At 52.0% G+C, this 13678-nt stretch overlaps 2 protein-coding genes across 2 annotated transcripts in view; one reads left to right on the top strand and one right to left on the bottom strand.

Annotated features, from left to right (window-relative positions):
• Window positions 1-464: 464 nt before the first annotated feature.
• TULP2 (tubby like protein 2) lies at window positions 465-5058 on the top strand (the record flags this gene model as incomplete). Its single annotated transcript, XM_021707763.1, has 4 exons — window positions 465-590; window positions 4209-4309; window positions 4527-4716; window positions 4911-5058. Coding segments are annotated over 4 exons (551 nt in total), but the record flags the coding sequence as incomplete, so codon positions are not given.
• Window positions 5059-10551: 5493 nt separating this feature from the next.
• Window positions 10552-13678, bottom strand: part of PPP1R15A (protein phosphatase 1 regulatory subunit 15A) — a 3608-nt gene continuing 481 nt past the window's right edge. Inside the window, exons 2-4 of the mRNA XM_021707765.1 lie at window positions 11861-13272; window positions 11420-11746; window positions 10552-11015 (exon numbers count right to left, since the gene is read on the bottom strand). Coding sequence (XP_021563440.1) covers window positions 10641-11015; window positions 11420-11746; window positions 11861-13264 — 2106 coding nt within the window. The 5' untranslated portion in view covers window positions 13265-13272 and the 3' untranslated portion in view covers window positions 10552-10640. The remainder of the gene's footprint in view (window positions 11016-11419; window positions 11747-11860; window positions 13273-13678) is intronic.

Here is a 13678-nt window from a genome sequence, read left to right as displayed (position 1 = left end):
TCCTTCCTTCCTTCCTTCCTTCCTTCCTTCCTTCCTTGTGACAAGGTCTCACCAAGTTCCCCAGGCTAGTCTCGAACCCCTGGGCTCACAATCCTCTCGCCTTTGCTTCTCAAAGTGCTGGGATTATAGGCATGAACCAGCCCGCCCGGCTTGGGCCCATGACAAAACTCTTCGATGTCATCCGCTTCCCCATCTTAGCCAGTCTCTCTGATGCTGTCTCTGGGACAAGGGAAAGCAAAGATGCTAACTCCTCTCTGTCCTTAGGCCCAGGGAAGTCAGGAACACCCAGGGCCTTGTGGACTCCCATGTGTACAGGGGAGGAGTAGGATATTGCAAGTGAGGGCACTGAGTCATGAGTAATGCCCGAAAACCCAGGAGTTGTGTCGTTCTATAGCTGGCAGTGATGGCCTTGTCCTGGGACCTAGGTGTCCTGAGCTGAGTCCTGGGTTTCTTCCACACCTCAGGGGACCATGCGGAGCATGAGAGTAAACACCAGGATGTTATAGATGACAATATGGGACCAAACCCTGGAAACCGTGGAAACCATGGAAATTTGGCATCCTACAAAGACGAGGAGGTACACTCAGTAGGTATGAAGAGAAGGTTCAGTTGACCTTGGGTGAAGTTGGGGCTAACTTTCGGCAGCCTCTTCAGAGGCTCTTTTTCCTGGAGGCAAAGCCACCACCAAACCTGTTGTGATGAAGCCCACAAAGGCGCTGAGTGTGGGCCGTTTATCAAATCATCAAATCAGAGAATTTGACGCGGTGTGGGCCTGGTCATTAAAATTCAGCCCCAGGAAGGCCGCCGCCCTTCTTCGGAGATGGTGGGACATTGATAGGGAAGGGCCAAATGTCTCTCACTCCGCCGATGGCGAACATACAGGAGATGGTTTCACCTGGGGCGGCTCTGGGCTGTATTATAAATTATCTAGGCTGAGTGGGTGGCTCACGCCTATAATCCCAGCACTTTGGGAGGCCGAGGTGAGAGGACTGCCTGAGCCCAGGGGTTCCAGAGCAGCCTGGGCAACTTGGTGAGACCTCATCTCTACAATACAAATCAAGAAACATTAGGGGGGCGTGGTAGTGGGAGCCTGTAGTTCCAGCTACTTGGAAGGCTGAGGCGGAAGGATCACCTGAGCCCAGCAGGTCGAGGTTGCAGTGGAGGTGAACGTGCCACCGCCCTCCAGCCTGGGCGACAGAGCCAGCCTCCGACTCAAAAAAGTGAAAATAAATATCTACAGCAAATCAATAACGTTTTCACCGAATGGAAAGCGTTCTCAAAAGCCTTCTCCAATCAGTAGGCGCAGTGGGCGTGGCTTCAGAGAGGAGTGCAAAGAGCTGGCCAATCAAGAGATGAGGACTTGGCTAGAAGGGTGGGCTGAGGTGTGTGACCAATAAGAAAGCATAGGCAGCCGGGCTCGGTGGCTCAGCCTGTAATCCCGCGCCTTTGGGAGGCTGAGGTGAGTGGATTGCCTGAGCCCGCGGGTTCGAGACCCGCCTGGGCAACTTGGTGAGACCTCATCTGTACAATAAAAATCAAAAAACTAGCCGGGCATGGTAGCGCGCGCCTGTAGTTCCAGCTACGTGGAAGGCTGAGGCGGAAGGATCGCCAGAGCCCAGAAGGTCGGGGCTGCGGTGGCCGGGAGCGGCCACTACACTCCAGTCTGGGCGACAGAGTGAGACTCCAACTCAAAAAAAAAAAAAGAAAGCATAGGCGAGTGAGGGCAAAACCCTGAGCTGGGACGGCCAATCAGTATTTGCCAAGGCTGGGAGACAGCTGTCACTCAACTTTGAATTTGGTGCATTGGCTAGGGCGACCACCAGGAAGAGAAGAAAGAGAAGTCGGAGTCTACAGGGACGCACCCCTGAGTTGCAGCCACTGAGGTGTCCTAGGCCGTGGAAAGCGAGGGCAGTTCGGGTACTCACGACATGGAGAACCTGGCCCTCTCGGCCACCTCCTCCCCAAGCCCTTGGCTGGGCGGGGAAGACATGGCGGCCTTTGTGCTGCTTCCAGCGCTCTGGGACCATGTGATGCAGTGCTAGGATGCAGAGTTACCAAGCGAGACCTTGCCTACGAGCTTGGAGTCATTAAGTGAGACCGTCCCTTCGCTTGGGGCCTTTACTCAAGGCCTGCCACAGTGACAGTGCTCGTCTGCTCCCCACATCACATCTGCTCCAGACAGTGCCATTGCACTCCAACGTGGGTGACAAAGTGAAACTCCGACACACACACACAAAGAAAGAGAAAAGGGCTGGGTGCGGTGACTCTAACCTGTAATCCTAGCACTTTGGGAGGCCGAGGCTGTTAGGATTCGACAGAGACAGGGTGAGGGTGCAGAGGTGCAGGGAGGCAGAGGCGAGGCAACTGGGATTGGCAAGCCGGAGGTGCGCGCTGGCGACCCAGAGATCCGAGTAAGTGCAGAGAATTGCAACACACAAAAAGGTTAAGAAAGAAAAGTTTATTTCAAAGTAAATTAAAGGGAGAAAGAGAAGGAAGAGAGAAGATTCACCTCCCCAAGGTGGGGGAGGGGGCCAAAGCCAGGAAGCATGGCTACACCAGAGTCTAGCAAGGGAATGGCCGCTGGTTGCTCGTGGTTGACTCCTTTTAACGGGGAAGACCATTAGGGTGATTGGATGGTGGTCTGCTTTCACGTCATCACAAAGGGGCAGGCAAGCGCAGGTACTGATGATGTCAGGTGATGGACAGCAGACAGATGGGTGGGTTAGTCACATGATTGCTGCCATGGTGGGGCTTATCTGTGTCACATAGTTCACAGAGGGCTGATTAGGTTAACCCTGGGGGGGGGTCCTGCAAGAGACTAGTTAGACATTTGTAATTCAAGACATTTGTAATTCACAGACTCAGACATCTGCAACTCACAAACTCTTATGACTTTGGCCTTGACAAGGAATCAAAAGTTTATTAGACATTATTATGCTAAACTATGAATGGTTGGGTTGTCCTGATCTTGCATCTGAAGGAGATTTGCCTAGGGGGGATGGGATAGGCTGCTGTTTGTCCTGCAGTAGAATGTCTAAATGCTTTCTAATTGTTACACTGAGGTAAAAAGACTAAAGAATAAGCTAAGTTTCTTCTAGGTTTCTATAGGTACCTTTCAGAGGCGAGAGGCTTGCCTGAGCTCAGGGGTTCGAGACAAGCCTGGGCAACTTGATGAGACCTCTTCTCTACAATAAACTAAAAAAAAAAAAAAATTAGCTTGGCATAGTGGCACGTGCTTGGAGTTTCACCCACTTGGAAGGCTGCGGTGGAAGGATGGCCTGAGCCCAGTGGGCTGAGACTGTGGTGACTGTGAGTGTGCCCCTGCACTCCAGCTTGGATGACAGAGTAAGACTCCAACTCAAAAAAAATAGAGAAGAAATTTCTGCTTTTTTAAAAAACATGTTTGATTTCTTGAGAGGCAAGGGGTTGGGACTCCTAATTTCTGTGGGAAAAGAGGCCTGGTACTGTGAGTTCTTGCGTCCTAGAGGAAAGAGATTCCCTAAAGAGCCAAGGAGGAGGCTAAGTATAATACAATGCTACAAAAAACGGTGTGTGGGGTGGCTGGACCCAGGATGCGGGAAATATGATTTATTTATTTATTTATTTTTTGAGTTGGTGTCTCCCTCGGTCGCCCTGATTGGAGTGCAGAGGCCGCTCCCGGCCACCGCAGCCTCGCCTGCTGGGCTCTGGCGATCCTTCCACCTCAGCCTTCCCAGTAGCCGGAATTACAGGCATGTGCTACCACGCCCGGCTGATTTTTTTTTTCTTTATTGTAGAGATGAGGTCTCTCTGCCCAGGCGGGTCTCGAACCTGCGGGCTCAGGCGATCCACTCACCTCAGCCTCCCAAAGGCGTGGGATTACAGGCTGAGCCACCGAGCCCGGTTTGGAAATATGATTTTTACGCAGAGGATGAATAGGAAGAGTTTATGAGATGACTTGGGAAAGCACTTAACGTACAGTCAATGAGTAACACTCACTCCTTTTATTATTTCCACTCTCCTGCTGGAGCAGATCCAACGTCTTGGGCACCAAGTTCACCATCTTCAACAACGGGGTGAATCCCCAACGGAACAATGTGGGCCCTGATGCTGCCGGGATCAGACAGGAGCTGGGAGCTGTGTGTTACATGAATGTCCCGGGGTTAGAGAAAACCGGGCAGGATGGTGGGAAGGAGGGAGACAGGCCGGCTGGAATATACTCCTCCCAGGAGGCTGGGTCGTCTTGGGACGGCGGGCGCCTCGGAAAATGACAGTGATCATCCCGAGAGTGGACAGACAGAACCAGAGAATCCGCGTCCAGCCACAAAACGTGAGTCCCCGGGGGGGTGGAAGAGGAGGGGCTGGGGGCCGGTCCTCCAAGATCCCAGAGGAGGCGGCGGCCGGTGGGTTGCAGGTCACAGGTGAAGCCTAAAGGACTGGTGACTCCCGTGGCTCGAGGAATAAAGACCAGAGACTCAGAGTCTGCATCGGGAGACAGGGGGATTGATGGTCGGGCTGCAAGCCACGCCTCCTGCTTTACCTTCTAGGAGCACCAATCTTTACTGAGTCACTTAAAACGCGGGACTCTCCGAGGGCTGGTTTTGATGCGCAATGAAACCCCGACGTGGAGCCAAGACAGAAATCTCTACGAGTTGGATTTTCGTGGTCGAGTCTTTCGGGAATCCATCGAGAACTTCCAGATCCTGCACCCGCGGAACCCGGAGCGCCTGGGAACTGGCGATGAGAACTACATTTCCCATCAGCACTTGAGCGTTTGCCAGGCAAGGCAGACGCCGCGGCTGTTGCAAAGCCTTCTGGGAATTGTCGTTTATACGGCGCCGGGCTTAGCAAGGGCGTTGCGCAGCCTCCAAGCTCAGGGCCAGGGAGATGGGGGAGTCTGGGTGAGACTTAGAGCCTTATTTCCTCCTCAGGAGACCAACTAGTGCTGCAGTTCGGCGGCGTGACCAAAGACTCGTTCATCATGGACTTCGGCTTCCCGCTTTGCCCGCTCCAAGCATTCGCCATCTGCTTGTCTAGTTTTGATTGTAAGCGGGCCTGTGAATAGCTCAATAAAATACCATCCTCTCACCAGCTTCTGTGACTGCTCATTGGAAGAAACAAGACCTCTTCTGCACCACCTTAACAGTAACTGTCAGGGACCAGGGGCAGTGGCTCATGAATGGAATCTCAGTACTTTGGAAGGCTGAGGTGGGAGGATCGCTTGAGCCCAGAAGTTTGAGACCCGATTTGGCAACACAGGGAGACCACGTTTCTACAAAAAAAAAAAAAAATTAGCCAGGCATGGTAGCCCTTGCCTGTAGTCTCAGTTACATTAGAGGCTGAGGCAGAAGGATTAAAGGTGGAGACTGCGGTTAGCCATGATCGCGCCCCTGCACTCCTGCCTGGGCAGCAGAGTGAGACCCTGACTCAAAAAACAAACAACAACAAATAACAACAATAACAATATGGAGCAATTATTAGACGCCACCTGAGTGTTCAATCTAGTGCTCTGATGGGGTTCACAGGTGATCATGGGGATTGGTTCTGAATACCAAAAAGAAACAAAACGGTCAGAGAAGTGCAACAGTGAATAAGAGAACTAGTAGGACTGACTCTAGTTTGCTCCTAACTCTTCTCCAGCCTTGCTTTCTGCCCTGCTGTGATATCTTCTAGGTTAATGCCTTTGCTTATCTCTGCACTTAGGCTGAGCTAACTATGGATGGAGTTTACAGTTTGCTTCTTTTTTTTTTTTTTTTTTTTGAGTCAGAGTCTCACTCTATTGCCCAGGCTGCGAATGCAGTGGCATGCTCACGGCCACCCCAGCCTCGACCTGCTGGGCTCAGGCGATCCTTCCACCTCAGCCTTCCAAGTGGCTGGAACTACAGGTGCACACCACCTTGCCCGGCTAATTATTTTGATTTACTGTAGAGACAAGGTCTCTCCATGTTGCCCAGGCTGGTTGCGAACCTATGAGCTCAGGCAGTCCTCTCGTCTCTGCCTCCCAAGGTGCTGGGATGACAGGCGTGAGCCACTGCACCCAGCTGAGTTTATAGTTTGAAGCAAGGATGATAATAGTCGCTTCCCAAAACCAACCCCCAGGAGATAAGGAGGGTATGCACAAAAGTAACGATGTTATGTTACAGATCTTATGTTACAGATGATCTGTGATCATTGGTCATCTCTTGACCTCAAACCCCTTCTATTTGCCCTTTTCCTAACATAAAAGAACCCTAAAATTCATATTTGTAAGATCGGAGGTACCGGAGGGCGGGGCGGGCCTCGCCTCAACAAGATGACTCCAACCCGGACCAGGCGGGAACTGAGACCCCAGCCGCAAAGCCAGCCAGTACCCGTTCAGCCAATCGCCAGCAGACGCGGCAGCTGTCCCAACCGATGGTCGCTCTCCCTAATACCCCTCACAGCTTTCTCAGCGTGCCCTTTATAAACCCATCGCCCATCTTGCTGGGCGCGACTTCTCCGGCCCACAGATATATGGACCGGAGAACCTCACCCGGGATTGCGCTAATAAATTTTTCTTGGCTCCTTTGTTGCCGTTTCGCCTGGTCTGGTTTCGTTTACCTTACAATATTAACTTAAGTCTGTAGGACTTTAGTTCAGTCTTGGCTTGCAGGTGTTCCAAAATAGTCAGCTTCCCACTGCACCCCTCACCCACCCACCCACACACTACCCAACACCTTGTTTCTTGACTTATTGACTGTCATGGAGTGAGCCCTATGAGCTTGGATTCGTTTACAAAAGCACGGTGAGGCCGGGCGTTGTGGCTCACACTTGTAATCCCAGCACTTTGGAAGGTGGAGGCGAGAGGATTGCCTGAGAGTTCAAGACCAGCCAGGCAACTTGGCGAGATCTTGTCAAAAAATTAGTCAGGCGTGGTGGCAGGCACCTGTAGTTCCAGCTACTTAGAAGACTGAGACAGAAGGATCACCTAAGCCCAGCAAGTCGAGGCTGCAGTGGGTGGCCGTGAGTGTGTAGCTGCACTCCAACCTGTGTGACAGAGGGAGACTCCTACTTAAAAAAAACCCCCAAAACCAAAAAACAAACAAAAGACCGGGCTCGGTGGCTCAGCCTGTAATGCCGCGCCTTTGGGAGGCTGAGGTGAGTGGATTGCCTGAGCCCGCGGGTTCGAGACCCGCCTGGGCAGCGAGACCTCATCTTTACCATAAATCAAAAAATCAGCCGGGCGTGGTAGCGCGTGCCTGTAATTTTGGCTACTCGGAAGGCTGAGGCGGAAGGATTGCTGGAGCCCAGCAGGTCGAGGCTGCGGTGGCCAGGAGCATCCACTGCACTCCAGTCTGGGCGACAGAGTGAGACTTCTACTCAAAAAAAAAAGGGGGGGGATGGGATTAGCAGTAGCAAATATCTGTCTGGGGATGGGGAAACACCTCTTATCAACAGGGTACCTGAATGAAACGTAATTGTACACCTAACCCTTAACTGTACACCACAAAACCATAATAAAAAATGTTGATTATGGAAAAAAAAAAAAAAAGGGCCATGAGTCACATGTCTTTTGGATCAGGGCAGGACAGTATTAACAACATGCCTTTCATGCTACATCTGAAGAATATAAAGGAACTTGCAGTCAGAAGGGTCGGTGGGAACATCAGGAAGTAGGCAGAGCGCATACAAACGTCTTAAAGATGGGAGGGGGCTTGGTTGGTTTGGGGACATGAAAGAAGACAGCATGACAGGAGCTGGGAGAACCAGAGGAGAGAGACAGGCAATGAGGCTGAACATTCTGTCACCGGAGTATGACCTCTTCTATTCTTTTGGGAAGCCCAGAAGTGTGTGAAATAACCTGTTCTTGATGTTGAGCTTCCTTCCTCAAAGGCCAGCTGAACGCCAGTAAACAAACCAGCTGCAGGATGACCTGAGCTCACCTATGCTGCCCTGACCTGAATCGTGGCTTCATGACAGTGTTAAAATCTTTCCCCAGAGGGGAGAATTGTACCTTGCTAGGCACAAAAAGTGTCGGGTGCAAAGAAAGGACGAGCCCTCAACACTCCAACCTTCCTAGAAAGCTCCACCTTCTTCCAGGAATCCCTACCCCATCTCTGCCGACAAGGCCCAAAAAAACCTCCAGTCCGGGTTTACTGTAACCCAGGGGGAAGTGAGTTCCGCTTTTCTGTGGCTTAGTCAACGAATGTTTTTTTCCCTCTGCTTTACTGAACTGGTCTCCTTCTATTGGTGCAAAGAGCCCTGGGCAGGGAAGAACCCATTAGGGTCACGCCAAGCTCTTGAGGGTCAACAATAATTTGACCCATCTTGTTTGATCAGAACAGATTCTGTGAAGTCAGAGCCTTCTAAGCTGTCGATGTGAAGTTGGGTGGGGAATTGAAGACATGCATGGTTGAGAGAATAAGGACACTACTAGCTAACACTGATATAGCTTATTAAAATTTTTATTTAGGCTAGGCTTGGTGGCTCAGCCTGTAATCCCAGCACTTTGGGAGGCCAAGGTGAATGGATTGTCTGAGCCTGTGGGTTTGAGACCAGCCTGGGCAACTTGGCGAGACCTCGTCTCTACAATAAATCAATAAATTAGCCACCACAGCCTTGACCCGCTGAACTCGGGCAATGTTTCTGCCTCAGCCTTCCAAGTAGTGACTGGAACTACAGGTGTGTGCCACCACACCCAGCTAATTTTTTGATTTATCGTAGAGATGAGGTCTTGCCAAGTTGTCCAGGCTGGTCTTAAACCCCTGTGTGGCAGGATGCGGCAAATGCTCAAATATATTTCTTGTATGATTGAGTGAATAAACATAAAAACACATGTAGCTGGTTCAGGATCAGCAGTTGGCCTCATGGCAATCACCTGGGATAACTTCCACTAGCCCAGGGCAGGAAAGGAGTTGATAGCAGTTAAAGGTATTTCCTTTTTTTTTTTTGAGTTGGAGTCTCACTCTGTCACCCAGACTGGAGTGCAGTGGCCGCTCCCGGCCACCGCAGCCTCAACCTGCTGGGCTCTGGCCATCCTTCCACCTCAGCCTTCCAAGTAGCTGGAACTACAGGAGTGCGCTACCATGTCCAGCTAATTTTTTTTTATTTATTGTAGAGATGAGGACTCGCCAAGTTGCCCAGGCGGGTCTCGAACCCGCGGGCTCAGGCAATCCACTCATCTCGGCCTCCCAAAGGCGTGGGATTACAGGCTGAGCCACCGAGCCCGACTGGTATTTCCTTTTGAAAGACAAGTTGCAACTTTAAAGACCCGCCAGGCACCGAAAGGCCAAATGGCCCAGAGATTGGTCATTTCATGGAAATGGAAAAGAGTCTTATCTAAAACCCCCCTTCAGAAGTTGACGGTTTACAAACCTGCATTTCCTGGAAACCATTTGTTCTTTGAAAAATCTGATTTTGCTGAGTACAGCCTTGTAAGATTCCAAAGGAAGTACGTAATCACTTACCTAAACAAGGGTATAAGACCACACTTCTCCTGTTCTGGGGTGCTTGATTTGGACACATTAAATTCTCGGGCCTGCTGGAATGGCCAGCGTAATAAAGTGCCACTTCCTATAATAGTCTCGGTGTCACGATCTATTTTTCCTGCTACACCTTGACTCAGGCAATCCTCTTGCCTCTGCCTCCCAAATTGCTGAGATTATAGGTGTGAGCTACTGTGTCTGGTGGTGAGCAGTTTTTTATTTTTTTATTTTTATTTTTTGCTGGAACCAAGAGATTTATTAAAGGGGCAGTTACAGGAAGGGATTGTAACCGAGGAAAAGTGAGAGAGAGAGAGTGAGAGAGAGAGAGAGTGGGAGAGAGGCGGGGAGGGAGAGCAAGAGAGAGAAAGAGAGAAGGAGAGAGAGAGAGTTTTTTATTTTTTGAAGTCTCACTGTGTCACCCAAGCTGGAGTGCAGTGGCACGCTCACAGCCATCGCAGCCTCAACCTGCAATCCTTCCATCTCAGCCTTCCAAGTAACTGGAACTATAGGTGCGTGTCACCACACCAGGTGAATTTTTTAATTTATTGTAGAGACGAGGCCTCAACATGTTGCCCAGGCTGGTCTTGAACCCATGGGCTCAGGGAATCCTCTCGCCTCCAAATGCCAAAGTGCTGAGATGACAGGCATGAGCCACCGCACCCAGCTCAGAGCATTGTTTTAAACTCCTTTGGGGCCTTACAATCCCATAAGGTATGTACAAATGTTAGTCACATTGCAGATAACTGAGTCTATGGACACCAGGCTTATAAATGTGAAATCAGGCAACAGAAGGTCTTGAGGAACTCACCAATAAGAGAATGTAAAGGCCCATAGGAGATGGAGCCAGGGAGGCAGACAACTGGAGACTCACCCTCTTTTAGAGGTCCAGGAGTCAAGCTTCCAGCCCCCAGGGGGAGATTATTGTCCCAAGTTTAAAAACATTTTAGGCAGACTCCAAAGACAAATTACAAACCCCACCAGCTCTTAGTTTCATAAAAAGTGTTGGGATATGTAGAGGCGCATTGGAGAGACAACAGACGTGGTTTGTCCTCTGTTATTCTCCCCTCCTAGCCACCCCAGGGACCCACGCGTAGGCCACTGTCAATTCCAACACACATGGAGACATTGCTCACAACAAATCGAAAGGCTTTATTTTTTATATAAACCAACACTTATAAAAAATAAATAGATAATAAATAACACGCAAACCAGCTGGTCTCAGTCTCGCTTCCCACCGAGATCCAGGCAAGGAGAGGAGGCAGCGCAAGGAGGAGGGGAGGGAGAAGTGGCCACAGCATGGCTCAAGGGCATGGCCTGGACTGGGGTCACAGAAGTGACTATGGAGGAAGGTAAAGTGTGGGCAAGGGCAGGGATGGGGGTTGACGCCGAGGGGGGGTTCCTGAGGCGTGCCCAGGCCCTGGCCCGGGCAGCAGGGGTGAGGCAGGGGCCCAGCACCTCCTGGGCCTGGGCGATGCGGCGGGCGAAACGGCTGCGATCCCGGGCGAGCTGCTCCCAGGGTCCCCGGCGGTTGGCTTGGGCTGGCCCTGCCCAGACAGCCAGGAAATGGACTGTGACCTTCTCAGAGAAGCATACCTGGGGACAGACCGGGCACAGACCCATGGAGAGACAGCGACACAGACGGAGGGGAGAGATGTAAACAAAAGTTAGTTACGCAAAAATGCCTGCTATCTGGTGAGTCACCCGCCCATGGCTGTCATGGGATCTCCTGCTGACTCACTGCAGGTAGACATGTTTCCTGGGGCTGTGGTTGGCTACAGCTACTCCCTTCCTCCACAGAAGCCCAGCCTCTTACAAAAGATTGCATGAGTGTCCACAGCCCTCCCAACAGAGTTCACATGCAACCCTTGGTAACACACAGGTCCCCAGGAGTCCCGGCCTCCCCAGAGGTCCCAGCCTCCAGCCCTTCCTCCCCACCAGACGAAGGAGTTTTGCTCCCAGCCCCCTCCTCCCTAAGAATCTGTGCCCTCAGCACCCACCTTTCTAGGCTTTAGGGGAGTTTCAGGGTCGGGATCCCGGGTGGGTGTTTCTGATGACTTAAGCCTCCTTTGCAGTCGGAGGGGCAGCTTAGGAGTGGCCCAGGGAGGTGGGGGCTTCTCTCCAGGTAAATAGATGGCAACTCGGAAGGGGCGGGGCTCAGCCTGTGCCCATTCCTCAGCAGCTTCCTCTTCTTCAGTTTCCTCTCCGGGTTGGTATACCCAGGCCCTGAGGAAGGCACTCTGGGCCTGACAGGAGGGATGTGGGCCCGAGGCAGCAGCTTCTCCTCGCCCAGCTGCCTCTGAATCTTCTCCTTTGTTCTCGTTCCCCTCCCACTCATCTTCCTCCTCTGTGTCCTCTCCTGGTCGATACACCCAGGCCTTTAAGAAGGTGCTTGTAGGGGAGGTGGAAGCAGAAGCCATAGCTTCTCCCTCTTCCTCAGCTGATCCTGAATCAGTGTCCTCATCTTCCTCTTCATCTTCCTCTGTGTCCTCTCCTGGCCGATACACCCAGGTCTTCAAGAAGGTGCTTGTAGGGGCGGTGGAAGCAGAAGCCCCAGCTTCTCCCTCTTCCTCAGCTGATCCTGAATCACTGTCTTCATCCTCTTCCTCATCCTCTGTGTCTTCTCCTGGCCGATACACCCAGACCTTCAAGAAGGCACTTGTGGTGGGGGTGGAAGCAGATGCCTCAGCCTCTCCCTCTTCCTCAGCTGATCCTGAATCACTGTCCTCATCTTCTTCCTCATCTTCCTCTTCCTCTGTGTCCTCTCCCGGAAGATACACCCAGGCCTTCAAGAAGGCACTTGCGAATGGAATAGGAGGAGGATACTCAGCTCCTCTTTCCTTCTCAGTTGCCCCCAGAGTATTGTCCTCCTCCTCCTCCTCCTCATCTTCTTCCTCATCTTCTTGTTCCGTGCACTCATCAGGTTGATCCTCCCAGGCCCTGAGCAGGGGCCTGTGGGCTGGGACTGACAAGTGTGGCTCTGGGCCAGCTTCTCTCTCAGCCGCTTTGTGTGCCTGTTTACACTTCTCCTTCGACTCCTCTCCTGAGCAGCACTCCCAGGCCCTGGGGTTGGAGCCAGAAGACGAGGAGGAAACAGAGGTCTCGCTGGCCTCTCTATCTGTGTTTTCTTCCTCCGTGGCGTGATCCTCTTCCCGTTCTGGGCAGTCCTCTAAAGTGCTGGGCTTGGATCCTGGAGACAAGGGAGAAGCGGAGTTTCTGAGAGCTTCTTTCTGTACGGCTTCTCCATCCTCCTTCCCCTCCACCACTGGACAACACTCCAGGCATGAAGAGGGATAAGAGACCTTGGTCACTCCCTCATCTTCAGCAACTCCCTCTCCGGTAGCTTCCTCCTCCCCACAGTCCTTATCAGAACCTTGCAGGGTTTTTATCAGAAGGCTGGGGGACAAGAGAGCAGGCTGGCCATCTGTAACTTGACTTCCCTGCTCTCCAGGGATACTCACTGCTTCTTCCTCACTATACTCATCATCACTGTCATCCGAACATCCCCAGCCTTCAGGAGGGGAACTGTTGGTATTCAGGTCCGGGCGGGTCTCCCAGGCTGCTTCTCCATCCTCTTCAGGGGCTCTCCTGTCTTCGGCCTCCCCTTGAGAGTGCCTGCCCCAGGGGGCATGGTGGGTTGCCAGAGGAGCCTTAGCTTCTCCCTCCAGGCCAGCTTCTCCCTGATCTGCTCCTACTCCTGTTTCCACCAGCCATGGCTCTAGAGGTCCTGGGTACCTCAGGCGGCACCAGGCCCGGCTGAGGAAGCCCATCAGTGGGGACAGGAGGAAGAGGGAATGGGCATCCCTCCGGGAGGAAGTGTGATGAGGTACTTGGCCTGGGGCCATCTGTCTGACTGGGAGAAGGGAAGAGAAAAAGGAAATGAAGTTTAGGGATCATTCAGGGCATGGCATCCAGGCATGACCGTGAGTCATAGCAACAAAATAGTAACACAAGTGAGTAAATAGCAACATGAGAATCCCTGCCCCAAATTCCTTTCTGATCTCAGCCACTCCCGTCTCTGTCCCTTGGCTCTCTTCTCTCTCCTTTCTCAATACCCAGGAGCCTGGGCCCCCAGTTCACTCCTTCCTTAGAACCAAGAGTGCAAGCCTCCAGCTTCCTCTTTCCTCAGACCCAGAAGGCCCAGCGCCAAGAACCAAGGATAACAGGGACAAAGTCATAGTCCTTCGTCCTCTCATTCTCCTGAGGAGTGACAAATCAGGCCCCCACCCCTTCCTCCCTTGGAAACTCAAATATTCCGA

This window comes from Carlito syrichta, unplaced genomic scaffold (assembly GCF_000164805.1).
Source record: "Carlito syrichta isolate Samal-C Ts95f unplaced genomic scaffold, Tarsius_syrichta-2.0.1 Scaffold124018, whole genome shotgun sequence".
Lineage (NCBI taxonomy): Eukaryota > Metazoa > Chordata > Mammalia > Primates > Tarsiidae > Carlito > Carlito syrichta.
This window is presented reverse-complemented; position numbering and strand designations above follow the sequence as displayed.